Source organism: Eleutherodactylus coqui, chromosome 3, assembly GCF_035609145.1.
Source record: "Eleutherodactylus coqui strain aEleCoq1 chromosome 3, aEleCoq1.hap1, whole genome shotgun sequence".
Taxonomy (NCBI): domain Eukaryota; kingdom Metazoa; phylum Chordata; class Amphibia; order Anura; family Eleutherodactylidae; genus Eleutherodactylus; species Eleutherodactylus coqui.
Genome location: NC_089839.1, coordinates 205,094,676 through 205,108,899, shown reverse-complemented (window position 1 = coordinate 205,108,899; position 14,224 = coordinate 205,094,676). Strand labels below are relative to the sequence as shown.

Sequence of the window (14,224 nt, the reverse complement as noted above, 5' to 3'; positions counted from 1 at the left end):
GGTGTGGAGGGAGGTGATGAAGATGGTGGTAGTAGTGGTGTGGAGGGAGGTGATGAAGATGGTGGTAGTAGTGGTGTGGAGGGAGGTGATGAAGATGGTGGTAGTAGTGGTGTGGAGGGAGGTGATGAAGATGGTGGTAGTAGTGGTGTGGAGGGAGGTGATGAAGATGGTGGTAGTAGTGGTGTGGAGGGAGGTGATGAAGATGGTGGTAGTAGTGGTGTGGAGGGAGGTGATGAGGATGGTGGTAGTAGTGGTGTGGAGGGAGGTGATGAGGATGGTGGTAGTAGTGGTGTGGAGGGAGGTGATGAAGATGGTGGTAGTAGTGGTGTGGAGGGAGGTGATGAGGATGGTGGTAGTAGTGGTGTGGAGGGAGGTGATGAGGATGGTGGTAGTAGTGCTCTGGAGGGAGGTGATGAAGATGGTGGTAGTAGTGCTGTGGAGGGAGGTGATGAGGGTGGTGGGAGTAGTGCTGTGGAGGGAGGTGATGAGGGTGGTGGTAGTAGTGCTCTGGAGGGAGGTGATGAGGATGGTGGTAGTAGTGGTGTGGAGGGAGGTGATGAAGATGGTGGTAGTACTGGTGTGGAGGGAGGTGATGAGGATGGTGGTAGTAGTGGTGTGGAGGGAGGTGATGAGGATGGTGGTGGTAGTGCTGTGGAGGCAGGTGATGAAGATGGTGGTGGTAGTGCTGTGGAGGGAGGTGATGAAGATGGTGGTAGTAGTGTTGTGGAGGGAGGTGATGAAGGTGATAGTGCTTTGGAGGGAGGTGATGAGGATGGTGGTAGTGCTGTGGAGGGAGGTGATGAGGATGGTGGTAGTAGTGCTCTGGAGGGAGGTGATGAGGATGGTGCTAGTGCTGTGGAGGGAGGTGATGAAGATGGTGGTAGTAGTAGTGTGGAGGGAGGTGATGAAGATGATGGTAGTAGTGGTGTGGAGGAAGGTGATAAAGATGGTGGTAGTAGTGGTGTGGAGGGAGGTGATGAGGATGGTGGTAGTAGTGCTGTGGATGAAGGTGGTGGTAGTAGTGCTGTGGAGGTGATGAAGATGGTGGTAGTAGTGCTGTGGATGAAGGTGGTGGTAGTAGTGCTGTGGAGGGAGGTGATGAAGATAGTGGTAGGTCTGTGGATTGAAGTGATGAAGGTGCTGGTAGTGCTGTGGAGGCAGGTGATGAAGATGGTGGTAGTAGTGCTGTGGAGGGAGGTGATGAGGATGGTGGTAGTAGTGGTGTGGAGGGAAGTGATGAGGATGGTGGTAGTAGTGGTGTGGAGGGAGGTGATGAGGATGGTGGTAGTAGTGGTGTGGAGGGAGGTGATGAGGATGGTGGTAGTAGTGGTGTGGAGGGAGGTGATGAGGTTGGTGGTAGTAGTGGTGTGGAGGGAGGTGATGAAGATGGTGGTAGTAGTGGTGTGGAGGGAGGTGATGAGGATGGTGGTAGTGCTGTGGATGAAGGTGGTGGTAGTAGTGCTGTGGAGGTGATGAAGATGGTGGTAGTAGTGCTGTGGATGAAGGTGGTGGTAGTAGTGCTGTGGAGGTGATGAAGATGGTGGTAGTAGTGCTGTGGATGAAGGTGGTGGTAGTAGTGCTGTGGAGGGAGGTGATGAAGATAGTGGTAGGTCTGTGGATTGAAGTGATGAAGGTGGTGGTAGTGCTGTGGAGGCAGGTGATGAAGATGGTGGTAGTAGTGCTGTGGAGGGAGGTGATGAAGATGGTGGTAGTAGTGTTGTGGAGGGAGGTGATGAAGGTGGTAGTGCAGTGGAGGGAGGTGATGAGGATGGTGGTAGTGCTGTGGAAGGAGGTGGTGATGGTGGTAGTGCTGTGGAAGGAGGTGATGAGGATGGTGGTAGTGCTGTGGAAGGAGGTGATGAGGATGGTGGTAGTGCTGTGGAAGGAGGTGGTGATGGTGGTAGTGCTGTGGAGGTAGGTGATGAAGGTGGTGGTAGTGCTGTGGAGGGAGGTGATGAAGGTGGTGGTAGTGCTGTGGAGGGAGGTGATGAAGGTGGTGGTAGTGCTGTGGAGGGAGGTGATGAAGGTGGTGGTAGTGCTGTGGAGGGAGGTGATGAAGGTGGTGGTAGTAGTGTTGTGGAGGGAGGTGATGAAGGTGGTAGTGCAGTGGAGGGAGGTGATGAGGATGGTGGTAGTGCTGTGGAAGGAGGTGGTGATGGTGGTAGTGCTGTGGAAGGAGGTGATGAGGATGGTGGTAGTGCTGTGGAAGGAGGTGATGAGGATGGTGGTAGTGCTGTGGAAGGAGGTGGTGATGGTGGTAGTGCTGTGGAGGTAGGTGATGAAGGTGGTGGTAGTGCTGTGGAGGGAGGTGATGAAGGTGGTGGTAGTGCTGTGGAGGGAGGTGATGAAGGTGGTGGTAGTGCTGTGGAGGGAGGTGATGAAGGTGGTGGTAGTGCTGTGGAGGGAGGTGATGAAGGTGGTGGTAGTGCTGTGGAGGGAGGTGATGAAGGTGGTAGTAGTGCTGTGGAGGGAGGTGATGAAGGTGGTGGTAGTGCTGTGGAGGGAGGTGATGAAGGTGGTGGTAGTGCTGTGGAGGGAGGTGATGAAGGTGGTAGTAGTGCTGTGGAGGGAGGTGATGAAGGTGGTGGTAGTGCTGTGGAGGGAGATGATGAAGGTGGTGGTAGTGCTGTGGAGGGAGGTGATGAAGGTGGTGGTAGTGCTGTGGAGGGAGGTGATGAAGGTGGTGGTAGTGCTGTGGGGGGAGGTGATGAAGGTGGTGGTAGTGCTGTGGGGGGAGGTGATGAAGATGGTGGTAGTAGTGTTGTGGAGGGAGGTGATAAAGGTGGTGTTAGTGCTGTGGGGGGAGGTGATAAGGATGGTGGTAGTGCTGTGGAGGGAGGTGATGAAGATGGTGTTAGTGCTGTGGGGGGAGGTGATAAGGATGGTGGTAGTGCTGTGGAGGGAGGTGATGAAGATGGTGTTAGTGCTGTGGAGGGAGGTGATGAAGATGGTGGTAGTAGTGTTGTGGAGGGAGGTGATAAAGGTGGTGTTAGTGCTGTGGGGGGAGGTGATAAGGATGGTGGTAGTGCTGTGGAGGGAGGTGATGAAGATGGTATTAGTGCTGTGGGGGGAGGCGATAAGGATGGTGGTAGTGCTGTGGAGGGAGGTGATGAAGATGGTGTTAGTGCTGTGGAGGGAGGTGATGAAGGTGGTGTTAGTGCTGTGGAGGGAGGTGGTGGTAGTGATGTTGGCCCCCAGTGTATAGAGTGCTTTTAGATTAAATGATGTTGGCCTGTGTTTAGAACAATGTTCATAGAATCATAGAATGGTAGAGTTGGAAGGGACCCCCTGGGTCATCGGGTCCAACCCCCTTCAGTCTATACTTGAGCCACCAACTGGACGGCTAATCCTTTTACTTTTCTATTATCGATCATTTTACACAAGCATAAAAACCATCGTTGGCTCGTTCACTTATCGTTCGGTTTAAATACCGATTGTTCAGTCGTTCTCAGTCACTTATACAGCGAATGTGAACAACTGTACAATTTTCAGGTGAATGAGCCAACGATGTATCTGCCTGTATAAATAGGCTGAACGAGCTTATGACGACATCACTCGCTCGTTCAAACGATCGTCTAAAAGGACGCGTAGGGCTCCTAGCCACTTGTGTTTTTTTTAACACTACATTTTTAACTCGAATGTTCATTGGATTTTCTAATGTTAAAAATGAATTGCACAAAAATTGCAAAGCACAAACTTGAGATTCCTTTTTAACATTAGAAAGCCCCATTAACATTCGTGTTTAAAAAAATGTAGCGTTAACACAGCGTTAAAAAACGCAAGTGGGTCGGAGCCCTTAGTAAAGCATAACAAAGGTTAATTATGACAAAGCTGCATGCTCAGCACTACAATGAGACTTTTGTACACCGCGTTAATGCATAAAATATGGTTCAGTGCTCTCACAGTCCCTTACTCCGGCTCCTCTTCTGCTCTAATTTCTGGGCTCCTGTGGATAGAAGAAATATGACTTCTGTCTCTTTCTATATATTTTTGCCTCCTCCTTTTATTTTAGTTTTCACCATGTTTATTAGGGGAGCGCTCCTACAATGTGTCTGGTAGAGGGGGGGGGGGGGGTAAGGTCCAGACTAGTGAGGGATATATAGGGGACTCCTATAGGCTTTCATAGGGTGACATGCAAGCTACTTTTCCATTCCTTCTCCACTGGAGGCAGCAGCGGCCGCACCTGATGAACAGGGTTCCCTGTTCTGGAGATGAATGTGGATCCACACCTCTGGGACCGGCGCCTACCAAACCTTCACGGTTATAGCCTGTGGATAATGGCAAAGCAGGGAGTATCCTCTCACTTCTGTGCTACAAGTCTTCTTCTAGATGCCTTAGGGCCCTTTCACACAGGCGGAATATTTCTGCATTCTTCAGCTAAAAACGCAGATAAATCTGCTGCTGCAGCTTTCCACTCCCATTATCCACAAGTATAAATGCGGATTGTGGTGCGGCATTTTTAGTTGGAGAATGCGGAAATATTCAGTGTGAAAGGGCGGTTATGTGTTTTATTAAGCAGGTTTTGGGGGACTATAATCAACTCCCCCCTCTCTGCTCTGGTTCCCTGACTGCTCAGTCTCCAGCCCCGCTCTCTATTTTCTGACGGCTTGTTCTCCAGCCCTTCTCTTTCCTTTGGATCTCTGACAGCTGGATATCCAGTTCCTCTGTCTAATGGCTCAGTCTCCAGTCCCACTTTTTCCTCTCTGAAGGGTCATTTTCCAGTCCCTCCCTGACTGCTCTCTCCTCTGACTCTGTAATGACTCAGTCTCCAGACACTCTCCTCTCGATCGCTGACAGCTCAGTCACTAGCTTTTCTCTTCTGAATCCCTGACAGCTCCATCTCTAGCACCTTTCCTCTGCTGTTTGGGTCTCCAGCCCCTCTCTTCTTGATTCCTGACTGCTCGATTTTCAGCCCCTCTCTTTCCTCTGGCTCTCCTCTGGCGTGGTCTCCAGTCTCTCTCTCTCCTCTGGCGTGGTCTCCAGTCTCTCTCTCTCCTCTGGCGTGGTCTCCAGTCTCTCTCTCTCCTCTGGCGTGGTCTCCAGTCTCTCTCTCCTCTGGCGTGATCTCCAGTCTCTCTCTCCTCTGGCTCTCTGATGGCGTGGTCTCCAGTCTCTCTCTCCTTTGGCTCTCGGATGGTGTGGTCTCCAGTCTCTCCCTCTCCTCTGGCTCTCTGATGGCGTGGTCTCCAGTCTCTCTCTTCTCTGGCTCTCTGATGGCGTGGTCTCCAGTCTCCCTCCCCTCTGGCTCTCTGATGGCGTGGTCTCCAGTCTCTCTCTCCTCTGGCTCTCTGATGGCGTGGTCTCCAGTCTCTCTCTTCTCTGGCTCTCTGATGGCGTGGTCTCCAGTCTCTCTCTTTTCTGGCTCTCTGATGGCGTGGTCTCCAGTCTCTCTCTTTTCTGGCTCTCTGATGGCGTGGTCTCCAGTCTCTCTCTTTTCTGGCTCTCTGATGGCGTGGTCTCCAGTCTCTCTCTCCTCTGGCTCTCTGATGGCGTGGTCTCCAGTCTCTCTCTCCTCTGGCTCTCTGATGGCGTGGTCTCCAGTCTCTCTCTCCTCTGGCTCTCTGATGGCGTGGTCTCCAGTCTCTCTCTCCTCTGGCTCTCTGATGGCGTGGTCTCCAGTCTCTCTCTCCTCTGGCTCTCTGATGGCGTGGTCTCCAGTCTCTCTCTCCTCTGGCTCTCTGATGGCGTGGTCTCCAGTCTCTCTCTCCTCTGGCTCTCTGATGGCGTGGTCTCCAGTCTCTCTCTTCTCTGGCTCTCTGATGGCGTGGTCTCCAGTCTCTCTCTCCCTCCCCTCTGGCTCTCTGATGGCGTGGTCTCCAGTCTCTCTCTCTCTCTCCTCTGGCTCTCTGATGGAGTGGTCTCCAGTCCCTCTCTCTCCTCTGGCTCTCTGGTGGTGTAGTCTCCAGTCCCTCTCTCCCCTCTGGCTCTCTGGTGGCGTAGTCTCCAGTCCCTCTCTCTCCTCTGGCTCTCTGGTGGCGTAGTCTCCAGTCCCTCTCTCTCCTCTGGCTCTCCAGTCCCTCTCTCTCATCTGGCTCTCTGATTGCTCAAGCTCCAGTCCCTTCTCTCTCCTCTAGCCATTCATTTGCCACCTCACCCGGTGACACAAAGGTTGACATCAGACCCTACTGGAAGCTGTATACTCTACCATTTAGTGCCAACAGAAGATGGCCTTTTGCATAAATAAGGTTTTTGTATTAAATATGTTAATTTTTTTTAAATATTCAATGTCACAATCCATACTATTAAAAAATCCTAACATCCTGTAGTTCTTATAATGACCAATAAGCCTAGTCTGACACTTCTCTGCAGTCATCTCATTACAGGCAGGATTTCAATAAAAAGTGACACCTATATATAGATAACACAGGATCCACTATTCACAATAGGTGATTGTTACAGCTCACCTCCTTCCCTCCCTGCACAGGTCATAGAACATGTCCACAACACTCTCCCACAGAAGTCACAGCTCATACTGCACAGGTCACAGAGCGCTATAGCTGATGGTCATAGTCCTCCTTCTCCCCCCGCCTCCCCCTCTCTGCAATGTGATCTTTAGTCACTAGTTTTTTTAATGTTTCTTCTGTAAAGCACCAGATCAAATACTTATTAACATTATAGCCAGTATTGCACAAGTTATATAGTAAAATCCTCTTTAACCCCTTCCTGTTGCAACAGTTTTCATTATTGTTGTTTTTCATCCCAGCCTTCCAAGAGACCTAACTTTTTTTTTTTAATCCAGTTTTTATTTGGGTTTCAGCTTTTATAGATGTTTTCCTATAAAAACTATTTATCCACACGATAGAAAATCAATAATTGGTCACTGAGGGCCTGACTGTTGGGATGTGATCACAGCTCGAGACTACTGGGTTAACAGAGCTGTGTGATAACTGCTCCATTCCCTTCAATGGGGCCGACATGAATGTAGCTGTGGTCATGCATGTGTGGGGCAGCTCCATTAGCTCACTTTGTGGCTCTCGGTCAGCGGAAGTCCGGCCCTGATCCACTCCAGCCTCTTCCTTACACACTGCCATTCAGATACAGGCTAAAATTCTGCTGTCACCACTAGGGGGAGCTCACTGTATACAGGTTATCTATCACCCATTGATCCCAAGAATAGAAGTATATATCTGTAAGAAGCTCCCCCTGGTGGCTACCGGATTTATTTTTCTGTATGTGTTATATGCATAGATATACACATTGTTTCTCCTTCATCTTGGGGGACCTTCTGGAGTTTCGTGATGGGCCCCATCATTTCTGTTTATCTTCCTGACCAGAACACAGAAATATAAAACCCAGACCTATTGCAGGAAGGAGACGATTTCTGAAGGTTTATTTTTCAACTCCAAACATGCATATTTTACTGTTCTGTTGATCCAGGGCCTTCAGGGGCCACAATGTGAAAGGGCCCCACAGCCAGCAGAGGATTCTGGAAGGGCTCCTGGAATGCAACCTCTCCCATAATTACCAGTTTGCGGAGAAGATGGGTTGTATTATCACATGCACAGTTATGACACAAAGAGGTCTGGAGACCCCAGAATTAACAGCCGAGAAGCCTGGGACGCCCCAACAGCAGTCAGACGTGAAGGCCTTTACCCCTCAGTCAGGTGACCGCCATTCATCACATATTCTTGACTGTTTCTCCTATACACGCAGTGTCGTGACATCCTCAGAGGCCCCACATGTGTTACGTGTAAGAGAGGAGATTTATATCGTAGCATCCGTCCACCTGGGGAGAGAATGACACATGATGTGAAGAGCAATGATGAGTACAACAGAGAGCACCAAGAAAAATGAAGAGTCCTGTCTTTTGGAATCATTATAACATCACTAGTAATTATTAGGGAATTCTAGTACCAGTGTTTCTGGTGGCACATTGTACATCCATTATGACACACACGCACACACACCATGCTGATTTCCAGACATCACCAGCTCAGCAGACTCCTGAATACATTGATCAGTCCCTGGTCAAGTGATCCCTGACACCATCCCTACAGGTGATCACATGATGGTGACATCATCACGGGTTCTGGTGGCTGCTTTCGGCTTATCCAGTATACAGTACTTTCTACCAAACTGCACAGTGGCTCCTCCCACAGCAGTGACGTCACCGCAGGTCCTTCAGCCCACCGGATCTCTGTGGTGGTACGTCAGTGTCTTCTGCCAGGACCGCTGAGTTGTGTCTGAGATAACGGCTTAGTTGTATTCTCATTTTGTTTTTTTTGGCCTCCCCTTCCAAAAGCCCTAAATTTGTTCTTCTGTTTGTCTGTGTTTTATATATGTTGTAGGACCTGCGAAGATGTCACCAGGGGGCAGAGCATGGGAAGCACTCACATACATACATATAACGGACAAGGGGTCATTAGTAGTTTGACTAGATGTAAATGACGTTCCATTCACTTACAGCAAGTAGAGGAGCTGAAGATGCTGACTAATCCAAACACAAAATGGAAGATGTATCAAAACTGTTGCAAAGGAAAAGTGAAACAATTGCCCAAAGCAACTAATCAGCTCTCATTTCTTGGAGGCCCTTTAAAAGAGCAGCGACCCGATTGGTTGCTATGGGGGACTGCTCTACTTTTCTCTTGCACCAGTTTTTATCCACCCCTGCTGCTGGACCTGACATGTTGGATTTAACGGTCCCCCATTATAGATCCATAGTACAGCGATGTCCATGAGACCTCAGATACTCACATCAAACCTCCCGACCGTGGCGGTGCTCTGACTGGAGCGCATCACCTCTGTCAGCACCCACATCCGCTGCACCTCACTGGATACACGCTCCGGATTTGGAAGACCCTAGAATGTAGGAGAGGATGAGTACAAGGAAGCGGCGAAGTCCAGAATCTGACTGCTCCTAGCACCCCCCATTCCAACAAACATGCCCGTGAGCCCCTCCCATTCCACCCACCATCACACATTCACGAGGATCACCTTTTCTGTCTGACGCTCGGGTCCTTTATGTAACAATATATACACAACACTTTCATGAGGTGCAGAACTATTCACTTTATAATCCCATATAGGCAATGTAAATCGTAGTGTAACCTGACAAGAGGCATGCGATTGCTGTTGGCGCCATTTTCAGTCCTCACCTTGTGCAGATTTTGGAGCTTCTCTCTGGGTGGCAGATGAGATAACCACCAGGAAAACTGCTTCTGCGGACTCTGGGAAGGAAAAGGTTAATTAATGTTACTTCAATCTTGTGACTGTCAGCAAGACCGCAGCGACCCCGGGGCTACATGCATTAAGGCTTTATAATTAACAGAATTTCCTAGGATACTGGCTGACTATGCCATAAAAATCTAATATCTTGACACCTATTGCTCCAATGAGTGGAGAGAAAAGATGTGATTGGCTCTGTGATGGAGACCACTGTATATAGGTGTATTAAGGGGTCACTGAGCACAGATTTATCTGGGCACTGTATGACAATGTCTGGACACTATGCACCGTACGGACACTAAACTATGGAAGCACATACAAGTCCAAATCCAAAAGAGTTGGTTGGCTGTGTAAAATGTAAATAAATGTAACGAAAGAAAAAATGTAATAAGTTAGAAATCTCATCTAAGCATATATTATTCACAATAGAGGACAGAACACATCAGAAGGTGAGAGGGAGACATTGTAACATTTCATTAGAAAATCAGACTCCTTCAGAAATTGATGACAGCAGCACATCTCACAACAGTTGGGCAGCGCCATGTCTACCATTGTGTGGCATCCCTCTTCTTACAACAGTCTGTAGATGTCTGGGTAGTGAGGAGGCCAACTGCTGGAGTTCTGGGAGAGGAATGATGTCCCATTCATGACTGATGTAGGATTCCAGCTGCTCAGCGGTCCCGGGTCGTCTCTGCTGGATTTTTCATTCATAATGCACCAAATGTTTCCTATTGGTGAAAGGTCTGGACTGCAGGCGGCCGGTTCAGCCCCCGGACTCTTCTTCTGTGAAGCCATGCCATGGTGATGGATGCAGTATGTGGTTTAGCATTGTCTTGCTGAAATATACAAGGCTTCCCTGAAAGTGACGTCTGGATGGGAGCATATGTTGTTCTCAGACCTCTATATACTGCTCAGCACTGATAGTACCTTTCAGATGTGTAAGCTGCCCATGCCATAGGCACTAATGCAACCCCATGCGATCAGAGATGCAGGCTTCTGCGCTGATAACAAGCTGTATGGTCCCTCTCCTCGAGTCCGCAGGACATGGTATCAGTGGTTTCCAAAAATAATTTCAAATTTTGATTCATCTGACCACAGAACAGTTTTCCATTTTGTCTCAGTCTATTTTAATCGAGCTTTGGGCCAGAACAGACGCCGATGTTCCTGCATTATATTGATATGTGGCTTCTTCTTTGCATGATACAGCTTTAACTTGCGTTTCTGGATTGCACGGTGAACTGTGTTCACAGACAATGATTTCCGGAAGTATTCCTGAGCTCATGCAGGGATTTGCATTATAGAATCATGACTGCTTTTAATGCATGTAACAAATGTTAGATGAACAGCAGCACACACATCCAACTCAGAAATGAGGGAGGTTTCTATAGTAAATGGTGAGGGATGCACGCCTTTCCCAGGTTCTGGATCCTGAACGGTATAAACATGCAAAGTCCACAAAAAGATTCAAAGCAGCATCCAGGGGTGTTTCAAACGATATCACTCACATAATCCCGTGAAGATCATCTTTATTGTGCCCAGAAACGACAACGTTTCAACCGCATAATCAGCGGTCCTTGTCAAGTCCATAATCAGCGGTCTTTGTCAAGTCCATAATCAGTGGTCTTTGGGACTTGACAAAGACCGCTGATTATGCTGTTGAAACGTTATTGTTTTTGGGCACAATAAAGATGATCTTTGCGGGATTATGTGAGTGATATCGTTTGAAACACCCCTGGATGCTGCTTTGAATATTTTTGTGGACTTTACTGCTTTTAATGCAGTGACACTTGAGGACATGTAGACCTCGAGCATCCAATATTCACTGTCGGCCTAGTCCCTTGTGCACATGAATTTCTGTAGATTCTCGGAACCTTCTGATATTATGGGCTGTAGATGGTGCGATATTTAAAGTCTTCACAATTTTACATTGAGGAACATTTTTTTAAATTGTTCCACAAGTTTTAGATGCAGTTTCTCACAGACTGATGAACCTCTGACCATATGTGTTACTGAGAGACTCTGCCTCTCTAACTTGCTCTTTTTATACACAGTCGTGTAACTTACTAGAAAATTGACTTCAGCTGTTTTTCATTTTTCCTACTTACTTTTCCAGCCTTTTGTTACTCCTGGCCCAATTTTTGTAAGATGTGTTGCTGCCATCAATTTCTAAATGAGTCCATTTTTAAAAATAAAATGGAGAAATATCTCCCTCTCACCTTCTGATGTGTTCCATCTTCTATTGTCAATAATATAAGGTTAGAAGAGATTTCCAAATCATTACATTTTTTTTTCTTGATATTTATATTTTACACAGCGGCCCAACTTTTTTGAAATTGGGGTTGTACCTATCCTGTTGTTTGAAGGTGTGGTCTCCATTTTAGCAGCACGGCTGGGATGACTTTGCAGCATATCACTCGGTTTCCTTCCATTCCCCTTGGTTTATTATCTGGCACCTTGTAAACTGTCCTGGTGAAGACGTTGGGGGCCTCTTACCTGCCTTCCAGGTGGATTGATGCGTAGTTCTTCCAGGGTAAACGTGAGCCAGACGGGTGATGGCTGCCTCAGGATGAATCGAATAGTCGTCACGTTATCTGCATCACACAACATCTGGAGGAGGAGAGACGTTTAGTCAGCTTCAGGAGATTCAAGACACCCAAAGAACCCCACAGCGTTACCCCAAAACATGGCATCGAACCATCATGAGACTATAGACCACAGGGACAGCACAACTACTCCCCTTATACTTTGTACCAGTCATAAAAGTTTTGGTTGGAGTCACCCTCTAATAATACCAGATGGTGTCACAAGCCACAACCAGCAAGGGTTAACAGCGATCATCTACACAAATGTCACTAATCGCAGCGATCGGGCCAGAAGGGGATTTCTGGGCGGAGTCAACAATGTGATCCTCAGGGTGACAAACGAAAACTGATCAACAATGCTAGAAAGGGGGTTATAGACAGAAGCCGCTGTATATATGTGACGTGCCAATTTATTCTTGGTTCTCTGTTATCAGCCATTTCAGCTTGTCTCATCACCTGCTGTCTACACAGAGACACATAGTCCTGGGAACCTTCCTCCATGTGGGGGTTCGGCATTAGACGCAGGTTCCGTACACATGTCTGCCATATTGTCGTCTTGTTCTTTCTGGACTCGCTCTTTCGACGCTGCTGGATTCTGACAGTGAGAAATGCGGTGTAGTAATTCTTGAAGGAAATCTCCTGCACCTGAGAGAAGAAAGAAAATCAGCGACCGTGCGCCAATCTACATCGCAGCCTTGAACGTAAGGAATCTTTAGACATGGGACGACTGTTGCTTCTGTATAGTCATTCGGTGAATAGAGGCGGAGCGCGTTGGTGATCTCTTCCGGCGGCCATTCACAGATTAGCGACTGACTGTTTAGGGTGGCTTCACACAAGCATGATTCGCACAGTCGCGCAGCAAGTACGCAATGACATTACTTGCTGCGCGCCACCAATTACCATGCACTATCTCGGCGTGTATGCACGCGTAATATGTGCCAAGTTAGAATATGCTGCGATCTTTATTGCGCGTGTATTTTTCATAATATGTGTGAGCGGCAACATGGGAGTCTATGGCACATGGGAACAGTGTAATATGCGCAAAACACGCTGTGACCATACGTTCGTGTGAAGGAGCCTTTACACTGACAAAGAAGTCGCTCAGTTGTAGCTGAAACAAAGCGACTAATGAGCGATTTCTCGCTTAGTACCGTCGGGCTCTGCATTTATCGGTCAAAATTGCTCATTTGAGTGATTTTTTTGGCAGATAATCTATCCATGTAAAAGTATCGTTACACTGAAGCGCGGTCACATGACCCTATCGGTACGTTATCTGCTCAGCGCGACGAGTTACACTCACATTGACTGTCTGAGGAGCGGGGAAGGTAACGTCGATGACATTTACACCCGAGCAACTCAATTCTGACTTCTCATCTCCCAGCTGGAGAGGAACCGGCGCTCGGATGTTGCACGGTACAGCCTCCTGAGCCATGACGGGCGACACGGGAGATCAGACGCTGCTGCGGGTTATGGATCTGTGAAGAAATAAAATGGGAATTCAAGAATCATAACTCTTGTCAGATAGCAAACCTGAAAGATGCAGCGTTCAGTGCAAATACCCCCCCCCCCATTCAGAGAACACAATATTGTGGGAGAGGGGCACGGTACCTAAGCCCACTGATGAATATGCTGTACAAGTGATAGACGCATTCATCATTGCACTCCGAACATGCTTGGAGCACGGCGACCACACTCTGCCTCTTCATCATTGTATCGAGCATCTCTGGAGCACATATTCAGGCCATCTGCCGTTACTGCGCCATACTTGACCAAAGACGCATGCTGGCCGTGCTCCAGAAATTTCCATGGTTGAAGGCAGATGACAAATACGTGACGCCCAGTTTCCAAACTATCAATGATGGACAATTGTATACGTTGAAATGGATCTAGAGACCGAATGCATTCGTCATTCATCTGCTGGAACATGGGCACACATCACATGTTTTGCTCACTTACATCTAGAGATGCTTGGGGAATAACCGGCAGTGCAATGATGAAGGAACGTGATTGAAGATCAGAGCACACCGCATACTCGCCTCATTCACCCCTCCTCTGTCTCACTCACATTCCCTAATCAAACATGTCGCGGCCACTCTTCATTACTGTGCCCTTAACAAACATGGCCGCCAGCGAACACATGATCCAGCGGCTCCCGATCTCCATGGTGATAGAAAGGAGAGCTGGGTCACATGACTAACATACTCTACGTATGAATCCGCCTGCCGAATTTGTCACGTGTGGCCCTGCCTCCAGGTGTAAAGAAACCAATCAGTGAACTTGGGCGGAACCATTGTATGTGAAGCAGGGGTGAGAGCTAGAGTTGTGCCCTGTTCTCTCCTAGCTGCGGGTTTACTATCACACATCATAAAACCGCAAAGTGCAAAAACATTCCTAGGGCTACTGAGCCGGCGGGAGAGTCTATGAGCAGTTAGGGGCGGGTGTAATAACCGCCATATTGGTACTCCTCTATTTGTGGC

General features: G+C 48.3%; 2 protein-coding genes across 3 annotated transcripts; one reads left to right on the top strand and one right to left on the bottom strand.

Moving 5' to 3' along the window:
- The first annotated feature begins 1,478 nt into the window (after positions 1-1,478).
- Positions 1,479-3,216, top strand: LOC136620234 (uncharacterized PE-PGRS family protein PE_PGRS54-like). Its single transcript, XM_066594940.1, has 2 exons — positions 1,479-1,528; positions 1,626-3,216. Exons 1-2 carry the CDS (start codon positions 1,479-1,481, stop codon positions 3,214-3,216), a joined length of 1,641 nt encoding a protein of 546 aa, XP_066451037.1.
- A 4,099-nt stretch (positions 3,217-7,315) lies between these two features.
- NICN1 (nicolin 1, tubulin polyglutamylase complex subunit) lies at positions 7,316-13,842 on the bottom strand. 2 transcript variants are annotated; one of them, XM_066596837.1, is made up of 7 exons: positions 13,704-13,842; positions 13,048-13,222; positions 12,204-12,392; positions 11,659-11,772; positions 9,096-9,167; positions 8,695-8,799; positions 7,316-7,726 (listed from the first exon to the last, which is right to left on the bottom strand). In XM_066596837.1, exons 2-7 carry the CDS (start codon positions 13,177-13,179, stop codon positions 7,685-7,687), a joined length of 654 nt encoding a protein of 217 aa, XP_066452934.1. In that variant the 5' UTR covers positions 13,180-13,222; positions 13,704-13,842; the 3' UTR covers positions 7,316-7,684. The 2 variants fall into 2 exon arrangements, with proteins under 2 accessions (XP_066452934.1, XP_066452935.1); XM_066596838.1 differs by having other exon boundaries at positions 13,784-13,840.
- Positions 13,843-14,224: the final 382 nt, after the last annotated feature.

Bases quoted from the DNA above. Each gene is read 5' to 3' on its own strand.
- LOC136620234 (XM_066594940.1), top strand. From the start codon at position 1,479: ATGGTGGTAGTAGTGCTGTGGATGAAGGTGGTGGTAGTAGTGCTGTGG. The intron at 1,529-1,625 runs GTGATGAAGATG...TGTGGATTGAAG, and splicing joins GTGGTAGTAGTGCTGTGGAG to TGATGAAGGTGGTGGTAGTG.
- NICN1 (XM_066596837.1), bottom strand. From the start codon at position 13,179: ATGGCTCAGGAGGCTGTACCGTGCAACATCCGAGCGCCGGTTCCTCTC. The intron at 11,773-12,203 runs GTGATGAGACAA...CTCCTCCTCCAG, and splicing joins TGTCTCTGTGTAGACAGCAG to ATGTTGTGTGATGCAGATAA. The intron at 9,168-11,658 runs GTAAGAGGCCCC...TTTCCTTCCCAG, and splicing joins TCAATCCACCTGGAAGGCAG to AGTCCGCAGAAGCAGTTTTC.